Below are 26,066 nucleotides of genomic sequence, written 5' to 3' on the forward strand. Positions count from 1 at the left end.
GACACAGAGGGGATTGCCCTGGGTTTAGGAGGCAGGCATACCTTAGACTCCCTCCCTCCATCCCGGGCCACTCAACACTTTCCCTGGACCCTGCCTAAACCCTGGGGGTCTCAGTCATGAGCGAATGGGCTTGCAGGACCCTGTCATAGTGGTTGGGGTGGGGAGCAGTTGAAAGCAAGAGAGAGAGAGGAAAAAGAGGAACACAGCCTTTGAGGAATAATGGATCAGTCATGCCCTCCTCCTCAAACAGAGGTCAGGGGGTCATTTGACTAACAATAGGAGGAAGAACACCCGTCCTTAAAGAGACCACCGCTCGAGACTGGAAAGCTTGCGTGCTCTTAGCACAAGCCCGGCTCTTGTCTGGTACTCGTTCTCAGCGCAGCACGCCTAAAGTACTGATACATTTGGAATAGGCTGATCATTTAACTTAATTATGGACAGTAAGATCTTTTATTTTAGGGAAATTAATACTTTTATTCAGCAAGGGTATATTAAATTGATCAAAAGTGACCGTAAAGACATTTATAATATTTAAAAAAGATTTATATTTCAAATAAATGCTGTTCTTTTAAACTTTTCTATTTATCAAAGAATCCTGGGAAAAGTTTCCTCAAAAATATCAACGTTGTTGATGAGAAATATTTCTTGAGCAGGAAAGCAACATGGCTGTTGTAAATTCAGCTTTGCCATCACAAAAATAAATTTCCTTTTAAAATGTATTTAAAATGATAGTAATTTTTTACATTACAGTTTTTACTGTATTTTTGTTCAAATAAATGCAGCCTTGGTGAGCGTAAGACACTTACTTCAAAAACATAATTATATTATTATTATTATTATTATATATTATATTATAATATAATACTTAAATTAATAACTGTTTTGTTTACATTTTAAAAACATGTCAGGTATATTTTTGCCATTAGCCACCTTATTGTCTTGATATTGGCATCGGTCAGTTTAAAAAAACAAACAAAAAAACACTAGTCTAAAAATTTGTCATAGACTCTGTGAGACTAACTCTAGGCTTGTTTCATTTTAACAAAGTAAAAGTAATGCTGGTCACCTGTTGCTCATAGGTTTCCACTGTGTCATTCAGTCCCTGTTCTTTGTTTTTCTATTTATTTTTTTATTTTGTAAAGTGATACCCGATGCTTTCGGGTCCAGTCTGCACTGCAGCCCCAGGGCTGATCCAGGGTCAGGCAAGGGGTCAGCACCATAATAAGTCACACCAGACCTTGGGCGGCTTGCACTGATGTGCCTGCACCCCCACTGGAGCCAGCCTGTGCTGGAGGTGGTAGTGGGCTGGAAAGTGTTAAAAAGAACAAGACGGTTGAGAAAAAGGAAAGGAAGGGGGAAGGAAGCAGGGAGGAAGAGAAAAATGGGATTGGCTAACTGTGACTTGAGGGGGGTGTGGAGAAAAAAAAAAGAGAGAGAAAGGAGGGAGGGGGTTGTGCTTGGCGAGGCGCATATGTGATTCATTACTTTCACTGCAGAAAATGAAAAGCAGTGTCTGGCATGGGGCCTGCAGGCAGGGCGATGGGAGCCTCCACGGGAAAGAAAGAGCTGGGGTGAGGGGAAGAACAGAGGGAGGGGGAGAAAGAGAGAGAGAGAGAGAGGTGACTCAGTGACACACTCGGTGGTGTCAGTGTGCAAGCTGAGCCGCCAGAGAGACCACTCTGCAGCCCCTAGATGGATTTCTGCGAGGGAGATCTGATGTCTACCAGGCTCACTTTGGATCGAGCCTGACGTTCCTTCATTTCCCAGGCTGCTCTTGTGCCCACATCTGCACTCCGGCTCCTTATCGACTGCTCTCTGTTTACCTTTCAGATCAGGAGCTAGGAGACGGGGCTCTCGGCTTCTCCAGAAGAGGAAACTCACCAAAGACAAGCCTCTCCCCTCGGTAAGTCCTATTTACATTCCTGAGCTAGACTTCCCCTCCTCCAGGCTCCGAGATTTTGCTCGCCCTCCCTCCCCCCTAGAACACACTCATTCACTCACTCCGCTTCCTCCCTTGCGCGCTCACCTTCCGAACAGCAGGCATTTTGAACACCCAGCTGTTGCCCTTATCGCAGTTAAACCGGCTTCAGAATTTGATGTGGCGGCGATGTCTCCGAATGCAGAAAGAAACGTGTTCATTTTCATTGTAACCCAAGATATAGCATTTTTGCCCCCTGACTGAGGATATAAAATGGATTGATGTTGAACTGAATATACCGCACAACATTTCCTCTGGGATGTAATATTTTTGGTTGACAAGGTATGTCAATTTTCATTTAGATCACTTTAGTTACTTAAGGAGTGGGTTTTTGGGTTATTGGTTATGTTTTTTTTGTGTGTACTTGCATTGCTGCTTCAGTATATTTAATGTATAGATAAGAATATAAATTAGACATTATTTTCAAATGCTGTAATTTACTTTTTTTCAGATCAATTTTATGCATTTAACTTGTCATTTTGTGTGCAAACTGTTTTGCGTGTCAGCAATTTCAGTACTGAAAGTATAAGGGGACGTTCCGACACACAACACGTTTTTGCATTCCACTATGCTGCTTTTCAATTGTTTTTATATGTAAATATGCTCTAGACAGACATGTTTGACCCCTGCACTCATGTCTCGCATCTTTTGCAGTGTCTTGCTCATGACGCATCATTCTAAAAGCACAGCTCTCAAGTTAAAAATGTTATTTATAAAAAATCTCTAGACCTTGCATTTTTTTCAATTCTCACTGCCCTGCATCTTGTGTTCTTTTTTGGGAATGGCCTTTAAATATGTCCCACATAGAAGCGTTCTGCACCATCTTCAGATTAACCGGAAAAATCTGTATCTGCTTTTCCTGTGATCCGCACCGGAGCAGCCATCTAGGATGATATGGATTCACAGTCCTGTGCTGGAGATTTATTGCCTTGTGGTGCGGATCTCAGCCCAGTCGTAATTACCCCAGAGATAGATTCACGTTCGCCAGAAAGCCCTGATGTAGAGCCCAGAACTGGATGCATTCATAATAACACAGATCGCTATCTGTCCAAACAAGAGCGTACTGAGATTTATGGTGTCAGAGACGCAGGCCCAGGCTCTCTCACTTGCACAAGCTTTGAACTCTGTTTGGCTTTACAGAGCAGTGGGTCTGCCTCTGAAGGCATGATGCCAGACCTGGAGTTCAACTGTGTTGTTAATATAGCAGTGGTGTAGTATGTGTTTGTAAGCTAGAACTATTCATATATTTACAGCTGGTATTGTACCACTTAGGACTGGGCAACAAACTATATCATATCGAGATCACAATCAAATTTATGTCGATAGTGATAAACTCTGGACATTTTGACACTATGGATTAACGACAATAGCCAGTTGGTGCATGTCGCTAATAAGTGATTTCTGCGTTTATCTGTGTTTCGTCTGATACACGTGACCTGACGCTTGCTGTGTTTTCTGCGTCTGCCGTCTCAATATATACACATGACATGAACACATGAACTTCATCCCCAGAGCTGCTTTGAGAGGCACTGCACAAGCTTTTCACCATTTAAATTGAGAAACACTGAAACTAAAACTGAAAGATCTTAAAAATAAGAAATGACAAAATAAAAGTTTGGTTTAACTTCAAGAAATTAGGACAGAAATATATCATTACTATATACTAAAATGTACTTCTTAAAGTAATAATATTTCTTAGAAATAGCATACACACAATATATTTATTCATCCACGTTTTAAATGTATACATTTCTGTTGTGCTGCATCTTATTTGACAAAACATTTAAAATGGAATGTTTTATTGTAATTTAGTTGTTTTATTTTCATTTCATTAAATTTTAAAAGCTTGATTTTAAAATGTTAAAGTCTATATAAATTTGTATTAAATCTTGATATTAAAAATTTAATTTTAAAAAGGCCCTAAACTAAATTAAACTCTGTGGAGATTAATTATAAACAAACAAGTTTACATGATTACATTCTAGGGATGGGACGATTACTGGTTTCACGATAAACCACAATAAAATGTACTGACAGTTAGTAATATCGTTTAAAATTTTATAATGAAAACTGTTTTTGATTATCACACTTTTGAAAACTCGCTGTAAATCCTGTCCAGCCAGAATCAGTCTGACGCAGACGCATTGTTTTTTGAACGAGAAGAGATGGCAGAAGGCAGTGACAACGCTCTGGAGATTTTTTTAGCTTTCTAAAAGGACCAAATCTGAGGTGTGGTTATATTTTGGCTTTTACAAAAGTCCTGAGGGAAATTTAATCGAAGATGGTCACCCTGCCTGCAGAACATGCAAAACGGAAGTCGCTGCTATAGGGGGAAACACTTCAAATCTGCTGAGTCGTCTTCAGTGTATAATGAACGCAAGGCAAGTGGACGTTGACCTCAATACCAAAACTACGTCTGGGAAATAATTAGAGACAAAGTTTTGAGTTTAAATATTTTATCTCACTCGCTTGAAATTAATGTGAAGCTTCCACGAAGAAAAGTTTGCAGTTAGTGGCTTTGAGCCAAAGATGAACAAACAAGTTCAAACAAGACTAGGGTGACATTTAAGGTATAATAATGTATATTCATTGTCCACTTATTACACAGATTTTCTTTACCACATAAATAAATACGGGGACATATTGAATTAAGATTGTTTTAAATCTTAACTGTTACCTGTTTATAAGTCCATTTTGTACAGCATACAAAACAATTGTCCAGACAAGATGATCAAAAGTTATAGTAATTATAGTAGTATTAATAGTAAAGTCCTCTGATTTCATTTTCAATACAATCAAAAACAGAGACGCAAGTTGCACTTGAATGAAACGAGAGGGCGTCTGCTGTGATGCGTAGATCTGCACTGTTATAATGCATTGCCATTGACGACGGTCATTATAAGGATGGCAATGCCACAGAATAGAATCTTAGAGCTGCTTGTTTTATTTGTTTTTATTGATTTTCAAATATAAAACTTGTTGAACTGTGTGTGTGCATGAGTATTTTTTAACACTTTTGTCTAATTTGAACAAAACCGTAATATTGATAATCGTGATAATTTGGGTCACTATAATCGTGATATGAAAATTTCATACCGTTCCATCACATCACTTTTTTCATCCCTTCACTATTACATTCATTCTCAAGGTCTAACAAATATGTGGAAAGCTTTTCCCTCCCCATTAATGGTTAAATGAATATTGTGATAAATATCGATATCGTGTAATATGGAAAAAAGCATTGTGATGATATTTTTGGTCATGCCGCTCAGCCCTAGTACTAGCCCTGTGTGTATAAACATCTCACTTTTTTTCTATTTATGACTTTAGGTCTCCGTTAAGCGGGCTTCATATCCGGTATGACTCGTCAGGACCGTTGGTTCCAGGGCTCGGCTCTGGTTCAGATACGCTGCCCCCTGTGGCCACCAGCATCGATCAGCTGCTGGAACGCCAATGGAATGAAGGACAGCAGTTCCTCCTACAACAGGGCTCACAAGGAGATGGTGAGGGGCTGTTTTACACTCATATGATGATGTATGTTGCTTCCGTGTACAATACTTAACCTCAACACTCACTCAGTTGTTTGGCTGTGTCTTGATGTCACTGTGTTGGTCTTGCTGTGGATGTTGTTAAGCCATAGGATCCAGTTAAACCAGCTTAAGTATTAAACTTTACGTAACTCATCCCTCACCAGACATGTATAGTACCTGAAAATATGTGGCTTGTTGAGAAGGAAAGTGCTTTTCTAAGTGATACAACTTAGGATTTTCAACAACTACCCAGAAAACCTTTTTGCTAAAACTCACCTTGAACATCTTAGTAACCATATAGCAACACCCTGGAAACCCACTTGCTACACACTGGCTTTTGCATGTAAAAATCAATGAATTCCTGTTGTAATATTTTCAAAGTCTAGCTGAGGGGTTTTATAGTACAGATATAAAAAGGCATTTTATTAATATCTCATTAGTACGCTAAAAGCCTTTTATTAATTATGGTCATTGAACGTTGGCTCATCTCATGAAAATTGTTGCTTTTATATTCAGTGTAATTCATCCCTTTTAATCTCAGGATGCATAATGATAAACTTGGGTCTATTGCTTTCACTCTAAATATTTTATTTAAAGCGAGAATAATTACTTAAGTTATGGTGTTTTACTGCACGTCAGTCAAATAATATGCCTGTCTGAAGCCTGTAATTACACCCGTCCTCATAATGTGAGCAATTAATTTATTGGTTAATACCACAGTAATTATGAGCTTCATTACGTGTCCGTTTTGTCTTTGTAGCTTGTGTAGTTTCAAGTAATGTTTGCGAGGAGGTTGTAGTGAATCTCTCAGTAGCGGCAGGTCGGTTTGTAGTGTCAGGATTGTGTGAATGAGCAGCAGCTGTTTCTGTTATGATAGAGGACGGGGGAAGTCTGACAAACGCATGGAGATGCCTGCACAGGAAGCGGTTGGACGGTTGTGTTTCTGTTCGCCGCTGATATGGGACCAGTTCTGTGGTTTTGCTGACAGTGCATCTGGTTTGCATTTAGCTCGGGGTTGCGGGCCCCTGATCAGTGCTGTGTGATCCTCCGCGAGCGTGCAGGAAAGAGCGGAAGTCTGTCGTTGTAGTTCCTTCTGGAGGTCTTGAACCGCACTTGTGCCGATGTGGTTTTTCGCGCTTGTGGTTTTGGGTTCGCTGCTTCTGAAAGACTTGATGTCGATGGTTTGTAACCACTTTTATTTTGCCGTCAAATCTTGTCAAGTCGCCTTTATTTTTATATAGCACTTGTTTCAAAGCAGCTTCACTGTAATAAACAGGAAAATAACACAATCAATGATGCAAACTTCATCATATATATGAATGACATATTTGAAATCTGCTGTAAAACAGCTCTAAAAAGATGCTTTTGATGGTGATGTTTTATATGTGTGTGGTTTTGTGTCCAGTTCTAGGAATGCTAAAGTCCCTGCACCAGCTCCAGGTGGAAAACAGGCGCCTGGAGGAACAAATCCGAACTCTCACCATGAAGAAGGAACGTCTGCAGCGCTTGAGCGCTCAGCTCTCTGTGCCTTTCACCCCCGCGAGCACCACGGCCACCACTGCCTCCTCTCCTCTGTACCCCAGCAACACTCACGCAGGTTAGCAGTCTCCGCTACATTCTGGGCTACTCGTACAGTTTTCACACACTCCATCTGGACCGTCACAGTCTAATCCCACCCCAAACACCCCCTCCTCCCGATGCACATATTCACACATACACGCACACGAGCCCACCTTTCACCCCGTTCGACCCCCTTCCTCCCCTCTGTTCTGCTCACGGAGCCTCCTCTCCCAGCTCAACTCTAGCTAATCTGGTCTCCGCATTCATGTCAAGTTGCAAAATCTCTCTCTCCTCCAGACATGCTGCACAGCAAGAGCATTCAGCTAGGCAGCAGTGTTTTAACAGAGTCCTCTCAACCCTTGCCCACTCAGGTAACTTCCTCTACCCCTGCTCTGCAGATGCCATCTGCTGGGACTGAGAACCTCTTTAGTTGAGTCAAGTGTTATATTATGTATATCTGTACATAGTTGAGTGTAGGGCTGGGCGGTATGACGATGTTAGAGATTTTGCTATATTTCTTATGTCACAGTATGTAAATATATCTGCGTAGCACAGTATTAAAAGTTATTGACACGTTACAGTGATAAAGAAACATGCATGAATGAGAAAATCAGCAGGATCCCCAATTCAGATCTCTTTCGCGGCTTATTGCGTGTGAAAGGTGAAATACACACACAATTAAGTCAACAAATACCCATCGTGTGGTGTATACACGTAAACAGTCAGTTATGTCTTAAGTGGGGAAAAAAACATTTGGGTGAAAACTGTATGTGTGTAAGTATGATAGATCCGTGCTTGAGGTCTTAATGTGACAACAGCCTAATATACCTGCAGCTGTCTGTGTCATTAATGTTCATCAAACAACAAAAGACTTCTCTTGGCCAAATAACTTTTGTAGCTTAAATAAGAATCAGTTTATATTTTATTTATATATGGTGAAGGCTATGCTGTGTTTAATTGTTACATTTATTCAATTTACTCTGAACAATACCAGTCAAATTTCATGGTTCTTGGTACCAATTTCGGTTACTTTTGTAACTATTTTGTTTCAACAACAAAAAAAATCTATTTCTATAACTATTTGAAAATTAAATATATGACATTAGTTCCTTTGTAATCCTACTAATTATAAGCAAATCTGTTAAAAAAATTGGCATGTAGCCTTCAAATATTGTTCAGTTAAACATTGCAGTAAAAATAAATCAATAAAAAAGTTCATTTTTAATAAAATGAAAATCAAAGAATCACATTACAGGTAACAGAACAGGTGGCAGGTCTATAGCCTTTACACTTTAAGACTTAATGCACAGATCTGTTTTGATATGTCAGATTTTTTTTTGTCCCGTCCGTTGTCAAACATCACCGTTTTAGATTGAATCCCTCATTTTAATACAGTTGTCACTCCCAAAACTTTGCAGTCTGTACTTAACAGCATGAAAAATAACACTTTTATTCAAATTATGAATGGGTTATATCAGGAAGCGATCAAAGAGTGCTGCCTTTTTAATCAATGAAGCTGTGATCACTTCAGTTTAGCTGGAGCACAGTCTCACTATGTGAAAACCGTTATAATAAAAAAATGTGTCTATACTGCACAATGAATGAATCTCTTATTTACATCATCGTTATACTTTGTTGGCTATAACTAAATGATTCGCAAGCATACAGAGCTCCCGCTGAACAAACTCCTATTGACGAACTTAACCCCTCCTCTGATTGGCCATTGCGTGATTTAGCTACAATGCTCAACGCTGCAAAAATACGTTGTAAAAAGAAACCTTTGATGCCCTTCAGAGCTCTCACACAAATTTAAAAGCGGAGCCCCGGTACTGCAGAAAGACTGGTACTGTTACATTTTTAAAATGTATATATCGACTTAGCTGTACTTTTGACAACCCTAATACCTAATGTTAAACAAACCTACTGTACCTGAAAACTTAATTTAATTTGTGTATTTGTCCTATTGTTTGTAGTTTGCTTCTTTTTTTATTATTTTTAATTGCAAACAAAAAAAAATTTGTCGTGAAATGAAATTTCTCATAACGTAAAATAGGATTTTGGTCATATCGCCCACCCCTAGTCGAGTGTTTCAGTGATGTGATGGTGTAGTACGTAGTTGCATCGTAAAGTCAGATTTTTCGGATAATTGGTGGCTGTGTGATGTTTAAGTGATTTGCAGCTGCCTGTAATTTAAAGTGTAGTTCGTATGATGATACATCTATTTGGTTGGACAGGTACAGGAGGCGCCTCTCTCACGTTGACCTCTCTTTTCTCTCTCTCTCTCATGCTCTTGTGCTTTCTCTATTCTTTCTTTTCCTTTCAGGATCCCCTGTCTGGTGGCCATAGTAGCGGAAGTAGCACGTCCTCTCTCTCCACCCCTCCTTCTGCGGCCCACAGTCCCCCCCAGCAGCAGGTGAACGGAGTCGGCATGGCCGGGGTGGCCGTCCAGCCTGGCAATGCCAACTCGTCCCTGCCTGCCATAGCCGGGGTGACTGGCCTGATGGGCGCTCTGCAAGGGAACCACCTGGCCATGAGTGGCATCGTGGGTGCCCTAAACGGAGTGATCCAAACCTCCCCCAGCCTGGCCCAGAACAGCAGCCCCCTGACCCATCCCTCAGCAGCTACCAGCGCATCCCTGCCCATGTCCAACAGTCTCAGTAACAGGTACAAATTGGCACTCATCATCTTAGATTTAGTTGTTAAAATGTACCTGATTAATTTGGGTTTTACTTTAAAGTGGGAGGCATTGGTTGAGGATCTTTATTTCAGGGTCATGATAACATGGTCTGGATTAGTGATGAACTTGCAGGTGATACTGATGTGCGAATCTCATGGAAATGTTAAATGAATAAAAATAAATGCACACTACCGTTCATACGTTTGGGGTCTGTAGTCTCTTCTGCTCACCAAGGCATTTATTTGATTAAAAAATCAGTAAAATAAATTATTACAATTTAAAATAACTTTCTATTCTAATATTTTAATGTCACTTATTCCTGTGAGACTTCAGTGTCTCATGATCCTTCAGAAATAATTTTTTGTGACTTGGACATATTAATGAGCTTCAGCCATATAGCTTGGCACTATGATGCATTCATATTTTCTTAATTTCTTCACATCTTTTCTGCTTCCCCATCTCTTTTGCTTGTGCTTTTTGGAATGCAGCAGCATGACCACTGTGAAAACCAGGTGAGGATTGGCTTGCTTTGCCCTTTTTTCCCCCCACACTTGCTCATTTTGTTCTTATGCCTGTGTGTCCTTGCGTGTATGTCTGCCTCTGAAACAAACTTGTCTTGTAGTTGAGATTCAGCTGATGTTATCTTTAGTTATCATTACAATGTTCTTACTTTAGTATACAGAAAGCGTTCCCCCGGTTTCACAGACAAGGCTTAAGCTAGTCCAAGACTAAAATGCATGTTTGAGCTGGTTTATCTCGAAGCAACTTGCGCTGTCATATCTTAAAGGGGTGGTAAAACGCATTCTTTCGAAGGCTTGATTGTGTTTGTGGGGTGCACTGTAACATGTGTTCATGCTTCGTTTTTTAAAAAAATCATTATTTTTCATATATTTTACCTTTATTCTACACTGCTCTGTCCCTCCTTGTAAAAACGGTCTGATGGTTTCCGGGTTCTATGAAGCGGCCCCTCAAAAATACGCAATGGGCTCAGGTTGGTTAGCTGGCCCAGTGTGTTGTGATTCGCTAACCGCCTAGTGCACGTTTGTCGGAAACGTCACACCCCTTATCTTTACCGGTAGACTGTGCTTTGGTCAGTATTAGAAACAATGGCGTCAATAAAACCATACCAATTTGAGCCTGAATCAGACCCAGACAATTTTAGTGAAGATGATCGAGCAGAACCTGTTCAACCTGTTCAGTCCTCAAGAGTAAAGACTGCGGATCTATAGTGATCGCTACTGAAGGGCACCGTTGCTTTTGTATTTTTAGAACGATTATAGCCAAATATCTGTCGCAAGAACTATTAACCCAAAACGAACACTAAACATTGGCTTTACTAGTAGCCAAATCAAACACAGAACCATGATTAGCATGCCTGTAGATAAACAAGCATGTAGATAAACAATACATAAAAGCTCTAATCAAAGAATAATTTACACAAATTCCAAGTTCACTGTTGAGATTTTAAAAAGTTTGTAACGTTAGGTGTTTGTTGGATAACGTTAAGGATGAATGAGCATTTAACAAACTGGTTTGCAGAGCCAAACAGCGTTGTCATTTGTTTACTTCCTTGCTACAACGTACAATTAACAATACGAACTATTACAGGAAAACACATTGACGAAAAATAAATCATACTTACAGGTTGTGGCCCATAAACAGCTTCTGTTTTTAAATCCATCTTTCAGGACAAGCCGTTTTGCGAATCCTGCATTGAACTCGCGAAGATTGTGGAAGCTTTCCTCCGTGAAATGTGCAGCAGAGAGAGCGAGATTTGGGTAATAATTATGAGGGACCGAGTTAAAAATAAATGTTAACCATTGATCCCTAACTCCCCCGTCCCTAGGAAGGCTGAACAAAGTGGACCTGCAATCCGGATGAAAATAACAGTGTTTCGTCGGCATTGCGGCAACAACATTCCAGCCTACTAACTATGCCACAACAACGCTTCCCCGCAGCGACACAAAATGGCCTCGCCCCCCCTTATTTAATATTCTCGGAGGAGGGGCATTGTAAATATTGGGACTGGTGGTGTCAGCAACCCTGGAGGAATGTCTGTAGTCCCTACCAGCCGCTTGCCTGTAGTCCTTAGAAATTGATTTCTTTAAAAGCAAATATCTCCCTTCGCTTTAAACTTTGAACGTTGTAACTTTACATATGTTGTTTATGCTCAAACAGCAACATTACACACTAGCTAAAGTTAGTAAAGTGAAATTGTGTTTTACCACCCCTGTTTTGTGTCTCTGTTTTTTATCTATGGTACATTTATAAAAACGACTTAAATGCTCTAATTGAACTAAGCCCTTATCCTGGCTTAATCTAAACCCTGTCTGTGAAACCAGGCTGTTGTGTTTTAATTCATATGTAATACTTTTGTCTGGCCATTGCCAAGATGTTTTTGAAATGTTAAACATTTCGTTTTCTTATGGGGGCTTATGCACTTGTGTTTGCAGTGCGGCAAGGCTTTCCATTGAACAGCACAGGCAGATCCTCCTCCATCAGCACCAATTGCAGCAGCTTTTCAACTCCCAGCAGGTCACACCGGTAAGAGGAGCACCTTCACACTCTCCAGCACACATCCACAGAACAGAGTCCGTTTGAGTATTCACAATTCTTCATGTGACTTTCAAACATCAGGATAGCCCACATTGCAGCTTATTAAGGACATGCTGTCTAACTGTTTTGTGATGTGATGTAATGTTGAGGGGCAGATGAATCTGAATTCATGCACAATTCCAATAAAAGTGTTTATTTTTAGCATCCTGACAGCTTGTAAAAACAACTTGGAATTGCAATTTTGAGGGAACTCTTGCCACTTTTCTGTGCAATATGCATCAGACGGTCCGTGGGCAGTCTGTGGGTGTGCCGTCTTTGTCTAGACATCTCATCATACTCTGTTTGTCTGTGTGTTTAGGAACAGCAGCAGGTTCTGCTCTATCAGTTAATGCAACAACAACAGCAGCAGCAGCAACAACAGCAGCAGCAGCAGCAGCAGAATGACATGCAGATGCAGCAGCTGCCAATCAACAGCCTCCTGCCCGGCATGCAGCCAGCCATCTCCACAAACCCCTTCCTCGCCATGCACAACGACAACAACACTCCTAAAACTGGAGTTAGTACTGCAACTATCAAACAGACAAAAGTATTGACATATATGGATTCATTTTTAAAATATTAAATATATTATATTACACGTTTTATTGAAAGTGTGTGCTTGTGTTTTATTCAGAGACTGGGGGAGAAGGCTGTGTCTGTGACAGGACAGGAGAAGACCTGATGCTGAAAACAACATTTTGGAGGAGTTCTGCCTCATGGATCCCTCTCATCTGCCCACCCCAAGAGGCTGGCAATCTGAGCAGCAAGACCAGAGCGTTTACCCACCGCACGAAACCCTCACCAGCACCAGCCTTGATTTGTACACACACACACACACAACACACACTTGCCAGTTTGATGCCCATCTGGCAAACAACATGCTGCACTGAGTTTGAGTAAATCACTTGCTGTAAACTTACTGGGTCCCATGGGGGCCAAATGACAGGCTCGCACACACATATGTGCACACAGACACACGACGGTCTTTCTCACTCTGCCAGTGTGCTGAAAATGACACGCTGGTGCGAGTCTCTGTGGGCTGAAAGTGTAGACCGATGGTGACTGAAGGATGGAGACGCTTCTGGAACAGTATCTGCTCACCGCTGTTACCTCTCGGTACCCCTTTAACAAGGAACGTGTAACGATAATCTCAATAAAAGCCCTGTCGTATTTGTCCGTCTGTGTATTTAAAGGCGTCAGATGTTTAAAGCTGAAGCGATCGGACATTTGTGCACCATGAAGGCCTTCTCTGCATCCCGATCTTGAGCTTCCCCTGTGAGGAGGCGTCCCAAAGGTCCACAAACTGTCTCACTGATCCTGCTGCACTCTTTGAAGAGCAACTACCTCTCAAGCCAGGACACATAGACCAGGCCCTGAACCCAAGTGCCTGGCCCCATCTCCAAGCTCTCAGCGAGGGGCCGCGTGCTGGAGACGCTGCCAGTCTCTTCCCTCCTCCAACCCTTTTTTTCCCCCCAGGTCGACCCGTTTTTGTGAAAATTAATTAATACCAATCGGCGTCACTCAGGCAATACCAGTTCAGAGTCACACATCTCTGCCTGTACAGTGATTACACTGAAGAAAAAAAAACTGATTTCGAATGTTTGTGCTGCATTGATCGTTTTTGAAGCCACCTTTCTATTGTTCTTTTTTATTTATTTGCATTGGTTGCGTGTTGGGCGCAAGGTAATATATTTTAACGCTCAACGTGCAAAATGTTTTTATACTACTGTACAACATTCTCAGCTCTTTTGATGAACATGTCTGGTGTTTGAAGTTCTAAGAAAAGAAAAAGCCTACTTGATAATTTTGTGGTCTTGTAAATACGCCCGTTTTCCCCCTTTCCTTTTGTTGCTATGTAAATCAACAGATGCATATTGGATTAAGAATAAGCTGTCAGAATAAATAAGATTTAGTTTAGCACACCTTTACCTCTTTTCTGTTGTAAATACATATTTGTGATTCACTTAGTGGTGTGAAGGACTGTTTTAAAGCACTGTTGGTGTGTTCAGATCTTTCAACAGGCTTTTCACAAGACTGGTGACTGAATAAAGTGTATTAATTTATTTTTGTATGTGCAGGGACTTCTTTTTCTTTTTTTGCACCGTTTTATTGATGTGGTTTTATACGTTATAGATGTGGTCTGTCCACGTTCTCATGTATCTGTACAGAAATTATGCAAAGTCTCTAAAGTTTGTATTTAAAACATCAAAAGTGAAACCACACGAGTCCTGCTTCATATTAAAAAAGAAAACACTGAGATTGGTAGTGTTGCGCTTTTTTCAGTGATAAATTAAAATCTGTTTATAACAATCGCATCTTTCTGTGCCTTTTTTTTTTTTTTTTTACTTCTACTCAGTATGCATATAAATCCAAATTGTGCTAGAATAGAGACTTTCATTAAAAGGATGACTCATTCATAATACAGGCTCATGACAAGTATTCCAATTACAGAGTTCTCCAGTTAAAAGTGCAAATGAAGTGCTTTTAGATTCTAATTACAATCTCTTTGCATAATTTACAGGGATAGTTCACCCAAAAATGAAAATTATCCTCATTTACTCAGCCTCATGTTGTTCCAAAGTTTCTATCTCCTGCTGAACACAAAAGATTTGTTTTGAAGAATGTAGATAACAAAACCGTTTCGGTTCCCATTGACTTCCATTGTATTTTTGTCCTTACAATGGAAGTCAATGGGAACCGAAACCGATTGTGAGCATTCTTCAAAATATCTTCTTTTGTGTTCAGCAGAAGATGGAAACTTTGGAACAACATGAGGGTGAGCAAAGGACAGAATTTTTATTTTTGGGTGTATGATTATCTCAGCCCCGACGGAGTTGCCACACTAAATCTATATGAAATTATGTCATTCATATCCATTTATCTTATCCATATCATCAGTCACCCTTAGCATAGACACTGGACTCTGTCAGCCCCCCCAATTCTCCACTCAGGAACCCCCATATTTCTGCAGTCTGTCCTTGTGTTTGTTATTTGGTGAGTGGAACCCATTTCTCAGCATGACCCCCGGGGACCTTCCCACTGTCCCTGGCCAGCTCGGAGCGCTCCTGCTGTGGGAACAGCAGGCCCCTCTCTCCCCTCAGCTTCATCAAGCTGTCCACACTACTGACCACCCACTGACCCCTGACCCCTCCACCCAATCCTGATACGCTCAAAGCGGCGCGCACACAATGGAGCCAGTGACAGCATTCACGCATCTGAAAAATCTTCGCTTTATTTTAATCAGATGAAAGCGTTCTTGGAAATTTGTAAAATGTCACATTTTGTGGGGCGCCGCCTCGCCTTTCCCATGATTAAATAAGGAACTCTTTTATAAGCCTTTATGAGCTACGACTTAAAAGAAGCCCCTAATAATATTTTTATTCCAATTCGCACGGCAGTGATAAATCAAATATTTAGTCCTTTCCCACCCAGTTAGTGATGCCTTTGTGTAAATGCCCGCTCAGAGAGCAGATGGGGTAATAGGAGGACGAGGGCATAGAGCTGCTAAAGCCCTGTCGCTCACTCCCTCTCCACCAGGTGCACTGGAGGGGGTGATTCAGATAGAAAAACCCCACTAAAGATCCTTAGGGACGATTCATTTTCACCCCTGCTGCCTGTAAGGAATGGATTCAGCTTACAGGTAGGTAACAAAAGCTGCTAACTGACAGAGCTGGAGGGGAGGTGACTGATTTATGGCCCTTTTCTTTCTCGTTCTCGCCAGAACTGTAACCCTGAATGACCATGTCAAATTGAAATGTTATTATGCGACCACAATGGAAATGTGTGTTATGAGCTCCGGCCTGCTAATTAATTGGGTAACGCTTTATTTGACAGTGTCCTTGTTACATGTGTTACGTGTACTTACCATAGTAATAACAGTAAATGATGCATAATTACATGCAACTAACCCTCAACCACACCCTAATCCTACCATAACCCTGTGAGTAAGAACATGTCGTTAAATAATATTACTCGGTACATAAATATATAATTACACTGTAACAATGACACCTTAAGATAAAGTGTAACCATTAATTGAGCTATTAAAGACGGCCTGTCTTTAAAAATGAGCGAAGGGCAGAGAATTTTGACGAATATCTGAGGAGCAGACTTTTGTAAATCTTTGCTTCTGTACTGAAATGTTAATGCTATTTAACGTTATTATACAAATTATTTTAAATAATTATATTAAATTCATAATTCATTCATAATCATATAATCCTATTCAGTCTGTTTAGTGTAGTGTTTAAAATAGTGCTGTCAAACGATTAATCACATCAAAAATACAATAAAATAAGTTTGTTTGCATAATATGTGTGCATATATATATATATATATATATATATATATATATATATATATATATATATATATATATATATATATGTATAATTTATATTATATATAAAAATATATTTTATATATAAATATAAAAAAATCTCAAATACATGTGTGTGTATTTATATATACAATTATACACAGTACACACACTTAAATAATGCAAACAAACTTTTGGATTGCGATGCAAACAAACTTTTGGATCGCGATTAATCGTTTGACAGCACTAGCTTGATTTATTTACATGTTTATTAATTTTCTATTCAGTTATTTATTTAATTTACAGGGTAGATCCAAACAACAAACAGCAATTGGAAAAGAATGAACATTTCAGTAAAAATAAATAGTATATGTAAGCAGGGTTTAAATAAAAGAATTAATATTATTATTTATTTTTTCTATGTAATGACATTTTTCTTTTTGGTTATGAAAAGGATTAATCAAACATCCTTCCAGATGATTCTGAACCACTGAAACCACAGGCTTGCTGTATTACTGCTGTTAAATCAAACAAATCAGCAAATATCTGCCCACTGCTCTCATGATCAGCATCTAATGCACTGTTCATTTCTTTCTTTCTTTCTCTCGTTCTTTCTTTCTTTCTCTCCCCTCCCACCTTTATTTCTCCTCCCCGTTTCGTTCATGCTGATGATTTCCAGCTGCTCAGGCACCATTCTGTTACATCTGCTTCTGCTTTAGTAATTAATAGCTCACTTTCCTCTCTCAGTCAGATTCGGAGACTGATCCACACCCCCCCTCCACCTCCAGCCTCTCACATACACTCGTCTCTCTCCTGCCTTATCAGAGCTGTCAATCATGGCCAGGCTGTTTAAACATGCCGCTGCCGCCACCCCCCTCCTCTTGCTTTCTTTCTTTCTCACATGCTCTCTATTTTTCTCCACCGCTTGCTTTCTCTCCAACTTTCTTTCTCTCTTCCTTGTTGTATGCACTATCTTTCTTCACTTCTTAGCTGCACCCCCCCCCCCCCTCCCTCCTCCTCTGGGTTTATTCATTCACATCTTGGGAGTTTGGACACACCCCCTCTTCAGTCCCATCCCCCTTGTTTCCAGCTGAACTCCTGTCCAACATCAACGGTTTCAATCAGTCTGCCAAAGGCCTATGGGGACACCAGCCCTGGCTCTCCTGGGTAGCCGATAAAGGGCCACTTCTGTCCATTTGGGTGCCTGAACAAAAATGTAAAAAAACATTTTTTTAATTGACTGAAATTTGTGGCTAATTAATTGTTTAGTGGGATTATTACCTGAAGATATTTGCTTGCTTATGTACATTTATTCATTTTCTAATTAGTTTGTTTATTTGACTTACTGGGCAGATATCAAACCACAAACAGATCATTAATCAGATGTTTTAATGTTTACATAATAGTATTATAAATCAAAAAGGATAAATACAATTTTTCAGTGTTACTAAAAAAATTGTGGTTTCAGTGTTTGTTAAAAGTATAAATAGAAATATATTATATTGCAATTTATTAAATAATTCTTAAAGGAGAAAAATCTTAATCAAATCTTTGATTAATACATTATTTTCAAATAATCTTTCCAATGCAACTGAAAATGTTGGTTACATGTTTTGTTTTAGTGTTTGTGAATAGTATAAACCATAATATTATAGGGAAAAAATGATAGGCAATTTATTAAACCACAAAGCTTTGATTCATAAATAATCTTCAAATAATTTATTATTTCCAGTAAATAATTTCCTGGAAATCATCTATCAGGCTTTACAGTTGCTCAGGGCCGTGTTCACATTCTGAATGGCTCCTGCGCAGTTGTGTTTCGCCGTGATCCTGCGAGTTTCGGGCTCTTCCGCCGGCTCAAAGGGGCCCCATCTTACACTCTCCACCTCCCCTCTGTCCTTACAGTATGTGTCCTCCCCCGCCATTGAGGGAGATTAGCGGGGCTGGGTACAGGGACTACAGTCCTGGGCCTCCCCCAAACTCATCACTGCCTCCCTCCCACGGCTCCTGCGATGGACCCCCACAGGTTTCACTCCTGTTGGATAATGGTCCCAGTGTGGCCCGGTGGGACTCAGACACATCTTTCTTCATACACAGACAAGCTTATTCTTCTTCCGAAGTAACGCCACCCCCCACCCCAAACCCCTAAACCGCTAAACGGACGGGACCAAGAAATACACACTAATAAGTTTAGATCAACTGATGAGAATCAATCCTGCAGAAGACATGCCAACTTATTTGTTCTCTTGTAACAAGGGCCCAGACAGGCGAGGGGACATTTTTTTCCAGTGTGTCTAAACAATGTTGTTAGACATTTTGTTTCAATGTTTTTTTGCGCTCTTAAACTCTTCAATAATATTCAGTGACACTTTTTTTATAGTGTCATTGTAACACGTACATGTAGTAGTTATAGTAATACTGTAATAATGTAACTAACCCTAAAACAAACCCTAATCAGAGCCCTAACCCTATAGTTAGAACATGTAGATCATTAATATTACTCAGTACTCAAATTTATAATTACACTGTAACTTAAAATAAAATCAAATATTCCCTTGTTTATCTGCTATTAAAGAAGTTTAGAAACCTACATCACTAAATTGTAAATTAGTGTGAAGTAAAGAGTGCTGTTGTTACAGTTACTTCAATAGCGGTGGGTTGTAACGCAATTAGAAAACATTGGCATTTAAAATTATTGTGGGAATGAAATCTTTATGCCATGCTTTATTAACAACTTCACCTTTCTATATATAGAATATATATATATATATATATATATATATATATATATATATATATATATATATATATATATATATATATATATATATAATGTGTGTGTGTGTGTGTGTGTGTGTGTGTGTGTGTGTGTGTGTGTGTGTGTGTGTGTGTGTGTGTGTGTGTGTGTGTGTGTGTGTGTGTGTGTGTGTGTGTGTGTGTGTGTGTGTGTGTGTGTGTGTGTGTGTGTGTGTGTGTGTGTGTGTGTAAGTGTGTGTGTGTGTGTGTGTGTGTGTGTGTGTGTGTGTGTAAGTGTGTGTGTGTGTGTGTGTGTGTGTGTGTGTGTGCGCGCTCCTGGTAAACCCTATGTCCTGGAGACAAAATGTCCCCACAAGGATGGAAAATGTTTGGTCCCCATAAGGAAAACACCTTATAAATCAGACAAAAATAAAAATGCAGAAAGTTTTCTAGGTAGAGTTAGGGGATAGAATGTGTGTGTGTGTGTGTGTGTGTGTGTGTGTGTGTGTGTGTGTGTGTGTGTGTGTGTGTGTGTGTGTGTGTGTGTGTGTGTGTGTGTGTGTGTGTGTGTGTGTGTGTGTGTGTGTGTGTGTGTGTGTGTGTGTGTGTGTGTGTGTGTGTGTGTGCCTGTAGGATATAGGCTTTACACAATTTTGCACATTGAACAGTTTTGCAACCCTCCCCGTCTGGACATACATGATGATTGTAGTGTTTTAACGTGTAATCAAATTAAACAAAACCTATCTATGAAAGTGATCTGTTGCTAATTTCTAATTGGTTAAACTGATTGAGTATAAATAATTATGTATGAAGTGTTTGTTCAAATAAAATCAAATTATAAAAGAACACACCAACATATCTTAAAATAAAATACTGCAAGAACAAGGCAAATAGACAAAAAATATAAAAAGGAATGTTATCCGTACTGTAAACTGACCATTTGAATCTCAGCAGTGGTTTAGTTCCAGGCGGTTGGAGGCACAGTGAGTGCGGATCGAGGGAACTGACCTCTGCATCGGGGAGAGGGGGGACTTGAGCCCCTGCGTGACATTAATCTGCCCTGTCACCCTGTCTCTGGGCTCTGCACAGGAGCATACGGCATAGGAAGCATGTCCTGACTGCAAGTAAATCGCTCTAATCAATAATGTCACATATTGGCTGCGTGTATACCTACAAGTCTTTCCATCATATTCCTAAATAACTTGTACATAAACACAAACGTGGTTCTACTCACAATTCGTTTAATTCTCCTCAATGTTCATTCTGTCGGGGTCTGCACGCTCACATCGCGGCATACACACTCTGTTTCTGTGCTGCGCTCGTGCTCAGTAACAGCAGGCCTCTCAGCGGTGTGTGCTGATATTCCCTGCCGCCTCTGACTGCCGCAGCCGGAGCTGAACAGCAGCGAGGAACAGGAGATCAGCCACCGCGATATAAAGTCTCCAAAACGCACGCTGGCACACTGATAATTATCCATAAATGTAGACTATAATGACATGATAAGGTGCATAATATAGAAAATACACGAGCATTTTGTTATGCATGTTTTACAAAAGACAAATAGCTAACAGGCTGTTTAAATGGTTATGATATTTCCACTATGGCTGTTGTAAAACAACGTAGGAACACTGTAGAATTATAGTAGTTTTAACGGGAAAAGAAAGCAAAAAAATCTACAGTAAAAACGTTAATTATGCCTATCGTAGGCTACACTGTAAAATGAAAGTAAACTATTTTAAAAAGACAAATGTTGAAATATATTTTTAAAAATATATATTTTTAAATGTACATTGTTTGAATTACCTTATAATTTAGGGGGAAATTGGATGTTGCATTTTATCCTTTTCTTGCGTTATTTTATTGAGTGTTATCCTGGAGTGTTTTGTGTTTATGTGTCTTTGCTCTGTATTTGTTGGTATTAGGCAACAGCTGCTGAAAGGCCTAATCTGAGGAACTTAATGTTCATATGGTTTTACATTGTGCACATGAGTTATTTTTTAGTAGGCTACATTTTATGGTGGCAAACAGATTTTAATAAGCTGCTATCAGGCTACCAATGCTACGATTTAATGAGAGTAAATTTACAGTCATTACAGTTACAGTAATTTCACACACACACACACACACACACACACACACACACACACACACACACACACACACACACACACACACACACACACACACACACACACACACACACACACACACACACACACACACACACACACACACACACACACACGTATATGTGTGTGTGTGTGTGTGTGTGTGTGTGTGTGTGTGTGTGCGTGCGTGCGTGCGTGCGTGCGTGTGTGTGAAATACTTATAGACATTAAAAGAGATGTTCACAATTATATATCCCTATACAATTGAAAATATATTTGTCTTTGTGTGTGTGTGTGTGTGTGTGTGTGTGTGTGTGTGTGTGTGTGTGTGTGTGTGTGTGTGTGTGTGTGTGTGTGTGTGTGTGTGTGTGTGTGTGTGTGTGTGTGTGTGTGTGTGTGTGTGTGTGGCCTAATGAATAACAGATTCTTGAGGTTTTGTTTGTAAATTATAGTAACATTTAATTTAGTAATATATATATATATATATATATATATATATATATATATATATATATATATATATATATATTTTTTTTTTTTTTAGGAAAATAAAATAAAATACAATAAAGGATTTTTTTAAAATAAAAATCATCCTCCTTAGCACGATAAAATATAATTCCGGCAAACGTGATAAATGTGACAGACTATAGTGTTGAAACATCATGTATTAATCGGGTAAAAATAGATATCAGTTCATTATCTGAGAAGCCCCATCATAATTAATAAAATAGTCAGAAAGGGGGTGGGGTGTACTTTAAATTATTCTTATTCCCTATAATGTCCCAGAGAAGGAGTAAATTGCATATCATTTCTTGATACAAGAAGAGCTATTCATTTTGTTCTGGGTCAGGAGAGACATGCAGTGATAGGCTCACCTGCTGCAAGCTTGTTAATTATGGAAATGTGAGTTAGAATCAGCTGTCACTATTATGCTGGGGAGCCACTCTCATGAGAGAGGGATGTGTGTGTGTGTGTGTGTGTGTGTGTGTGTGTGTGTGTGTGTGTGTGTGTGTGTGTGTGTGTGTGTGTGTGTGTGTGTGTGTGTGTGTGTGTGTGTGTGTGTGTGTGTGTGTGTGTGTGTGTGTGTGTGTGTGTGCGCGTGTGCGCGTGTGCGCGTGTGTCCGTGTGGTCCATGGTCAACCCTACATTATGGAGACAAAAATGTTCCCTTAAGATGGCAACATCCCAAAAATGTTTGGTCCCCATGAGGAAAATAGCTTATAAATCATAAAACAAAAATTGTATTAATATTTTTTTTATTAAAAATGCAGAAAGGTTTAGGGATAGAATGTACAGTTTGTACAGTATAAAAATCATTGTATGGAATGTCCCCATAAAACATGAAAACCCAACGTTTGTGTGTGTGTGTGTGTGTGTGTGTGTGTGTGTGTGTGTGTGTGTGTGTGTGTGTGTGTGTGTGTGTGTGTGTGTGTGTGTGTGTGTGTGTGTGTGTGTGTGTGTGTGTGTGTGTGTGTGTGTGTGTGTGTGTGTTGTAGCCTAAGCAGGCTCTTTCATTTTAAGCCGTGCAGTGAACATGCATGTCATGGACAGGGGCTGCTTTGGGCCACTGCACATCTCAGGAGACTTCATTAATTATTCAACCCTTTAATTCCCTGAGAGACATGCCCGTTCGCTGTATGTGGCCGGTAACCCCAGTAGAAGACCATTACGGTTACCTGAGTATATGCAGCATAGAGATGATGCGTTGCTATGGAGCCAGCGAAAGCAAGATTCGGATAGTTTAATGACGAGAACATCGACAGGACTGACGCTTATTTTAGAGGGAACGCCGAGAGAAGTGTGTATTGTGTAGGCAATGTATGCAGAAGTAACCAGAGGTGCATGTGGGGAGGAAGGGCCTCTTCATGATCTTAGACGGAGAGATGGCAGAGTTGACAGGTGAAACTTGAGTTTTAACAATGAAACTATTTTGAATTCAATTTATAAATTACTAATTATTAGCTTTAAAATGTCATCAAAATAAATACGATTGAAATACATAAAATTGTAATAATTGTGTTACGCTTAAACGGTTCGCGCTGAAGGTTAATATTTTGAATTGTAGACCTTTGACATTCGTCGCAGACGCCATATTGAATTTTTTCGTGAATTCGTGAAAATATGCGAGGGATACACGCAAACTCCCTCACATCAAAAATCTATTTTCATCAGCTCAATGTTCGGTAGGCTACCTAGGTGTATATGCCTACATTGCCACATGGAGTCTCCTAGGCCTACGTAAGTTTTAACACATTAAATTAACAGGTTAATAAACACATTAGATGGACAACAAGTCAACGGAAAGTCCTCACCATAGAAAAACAAACGCGCGCAGTAGCGTCTCTCTCTCTCTCTCTCTCTCTCTCTCTCTCTCTCTCTCTCTCTCTCTCTCTCTCTCTCTCTCTCTCTCTCTCTCTCTGTGTGTGTGTGTGTGTGTGTGTGTGTGTGTGTGTGTGTGTGTGTGTGTGTGTGTGTGTGTGTGTGTGTGTGTGTGTGAAGGACTGGGTCGACTAAATACCTCGAGTGTGTGTGTAGGACGGGGTCGACTAAATACCTCTAGTGTGTTCCGCTTGTGAAATGTTATGCCTTTAAATCAATGCTGTGTATTTTGAGGATGTATCCTACGTTTCACTGCCATTTTTATGAGAAGCATAAATAGACTACAGATGGTCAACAAACACTTCAAGTCTGAACTTTCTAATATTACATTATCGTGCGCTTGATTACATTACACAACAGAGGAACTTGTTTCAGGTAAAAAAAAATTAATAAAAATCTTAGAATTTGGATGAGTGAGTGGTAGGCCTACCACATAACATAGGGCCTATATATTTATCTAAAGTTAGCCTATCTTCAGATAAGGCAATATACCTTGTATGACAACTAATCTGTTATTCAAAACCCCTGTAAATTCCACAGAATTTTAGATTTAAATAAAACATGGTCAACCTAAGGCTGACATATAAAAAGGATGAGGTCATTGAATGCCAGGTGTGCATTTATCAATGTAATCTATGAGTGCAGAGACCTCCCACAAACTCACTGGCCTATAACAGCACGGCGACTTGAAAGAAGCACAGAAATCACGTTCATACCACAGTTCGACATAAATAAAAATATAAACATGCACACAAATCAGATTCTAAACCCTTAAGCCTCTGGAGTCCACTACATCTTTTCTCAATCAGTTTCATCTCTGATAAAAAAAATAAATAAAAAAAAGAGAAGAGATTTCCTTTTTGTTATTTGGCAATAGACATCTGTTGAGCCACATGGCCAGTATTTTGCAGAGTGGAGGACACTTGTTTTGAAGGATTAGCTGACTAAGACGGTCTCTGTCTTCCCTTGCTCGCCATGCTTTATTGATATTGATTTAGGGCATGATCGGAAAAGTTTGTAACTACAGGTGTTGGACTCATGAGAGACAGGGACCAAATCAAGTCCTAGACAAAAGATAACAAAATGTGAATGTGTTTTATCTTCTTCAGAGTGCGAATGGTTTTGATGCTTTTAGGTTTACTAGGAGAGAAACCGTGCTTAAGGTTAAGGGAGAGGGGCCGTACGAACACTGGCAGCTACACAACACCCACAATTAGTGGTGTTTGCTGTGCTTTGTCTGCATCAAGCTGCAGCACAGGACACATAATGGCCACCGTCAGTCTGGGGAGAGGGATCGAGAGAAAGAAATGCTGCTTTTCAGCTCAGAAACAATGAGGCCCAGGCTGGAATAGCCTTTCTCCACAATACGTGAAAGGCCCATCTAGGATTTGATTGCATAACTTGTAATATAAAATGACTTGAAGAAATACACCAGCCAAATTTTTGTCTTTAATGAACTAGGTTCAGTGAGTCTGTTTTGAAACTGCAATTAACTGGTTACAGTCATGGTTGGACAATTTATGTACTTTTACATTTTTACGGGGATTAGCACTGAGGTTAATTTTAAATAACTGCTTTATAATGAAAATCGTCTTGGAGAGTGGTAATAGGCCCTTAGAAAACGGCTGTTTTGATTGGATAATTTCCAAAGCTCTGCAAAATAACAGATGTATAACTCAAACAATTATAGGCTCATGAAATAATACAAATATTGTCCAAAATGAAAATTAAGCGTACATCCAAAACCTCCCTTTTTTCCCAATTTTTTTTTTAATTTAGTAAACAATCAGAAGACAAATTATAGGAACAAATCAAAACGATTTTTAAAGCTGAAATGTGAAGCTAATAAACACTTTTACAGCCGTTTTAGGATTTATGGTGTTACATTGTCTTTACAACAAAGTGTAAAATTGGATATAACTTTACACAGAAAAGGTTAATTAGCTAAACAAGTTAATCACGCTAAAATTGTGTTATCATGCATGTTATTTACATCTTGTGAAGCTACTCTGTTAAGTATTTTAATGCTTGGCTTGACCCCGTTCACTTCCTTTAGAAGTGTCTTACTGTAACTCAGATTTTTGCCTTTGTTTAAGAAAAGATGGAACAAGTGGAAATTCATTCTACATTATGCCACAAATGCTACTCCTTTAATTTCTCTTAATTGCATAAGAATTTTTTCTCC

The 26,066-nt window shown here is 39.6% G+C and overlaps 1 protein-coding gene across 6 annotated transcripts in view; it reads left to right on the top strand.

Annotated features, from left to right (window-relative positions):
• Positions 1-14,654, top strand: part of mllt10 (MLLT10 histone lysine methyltransferase DOT1L cofactor) — a 58,004-nt gene extending 43,350 nt beyond the window's left edge. For 3 of the 6 annotated variants that reach the window (XM_079805774.1, XM_079805775.1, XM_079805779.1), the window contains 9 exons: positions 1,831-1,903; positions 5,309-5,481; positions 6,914-7,105; positions 7,366-7,439; positions 9,392-9,732; positions 10,234-10,257; positions 12,199-12,289; positions 12,660-12,887; positions 12,975-14,654. In XM_079805774.1, coding sequence (XP_079661900.1) covers positions 1,831-1,903; positions 5,309-5,481; positions 6,914-7,105; positions 7,366-7,439; positions 9,392-9,732; positions 10,234-10,257; positions 12,199-12,289; positions 12,660-12,887; positions 12,975-13,022 — 1,244 coding nt within the window. In that variant the 3' untranslated portion in view covers positions 13,023-14,654. The remainder of the gene's footprint in view (positions 1-1,830; positions 1,904-5,308; positions 5,482-6,913; positions 7,106-7,365; positions 7,440-9,391; positions 9,733-10,233; positions 10,258-12,198; positions 12,290-12,659; positions 12,888-12,974) is intronic. The other 3 variants (XM_079805777.1, XM_079805776.1, XM_079805778.1) reach the window with 3 other exon arrangements.
• The last annotated feature ends 11,412 nt before the right edge of the window (positions 14,655-26,066 follow it).

This window comes from Gobio gobio (assembly GCF_949357685.1).
Source record: "Gobio gobio genome assembly, chromosome: 23".
NCBI lineage: Eukaryota > Metazoa > Chordata > Actinopteri > Cypriniformes > Gobionidae > Gobio > Gobio gobio.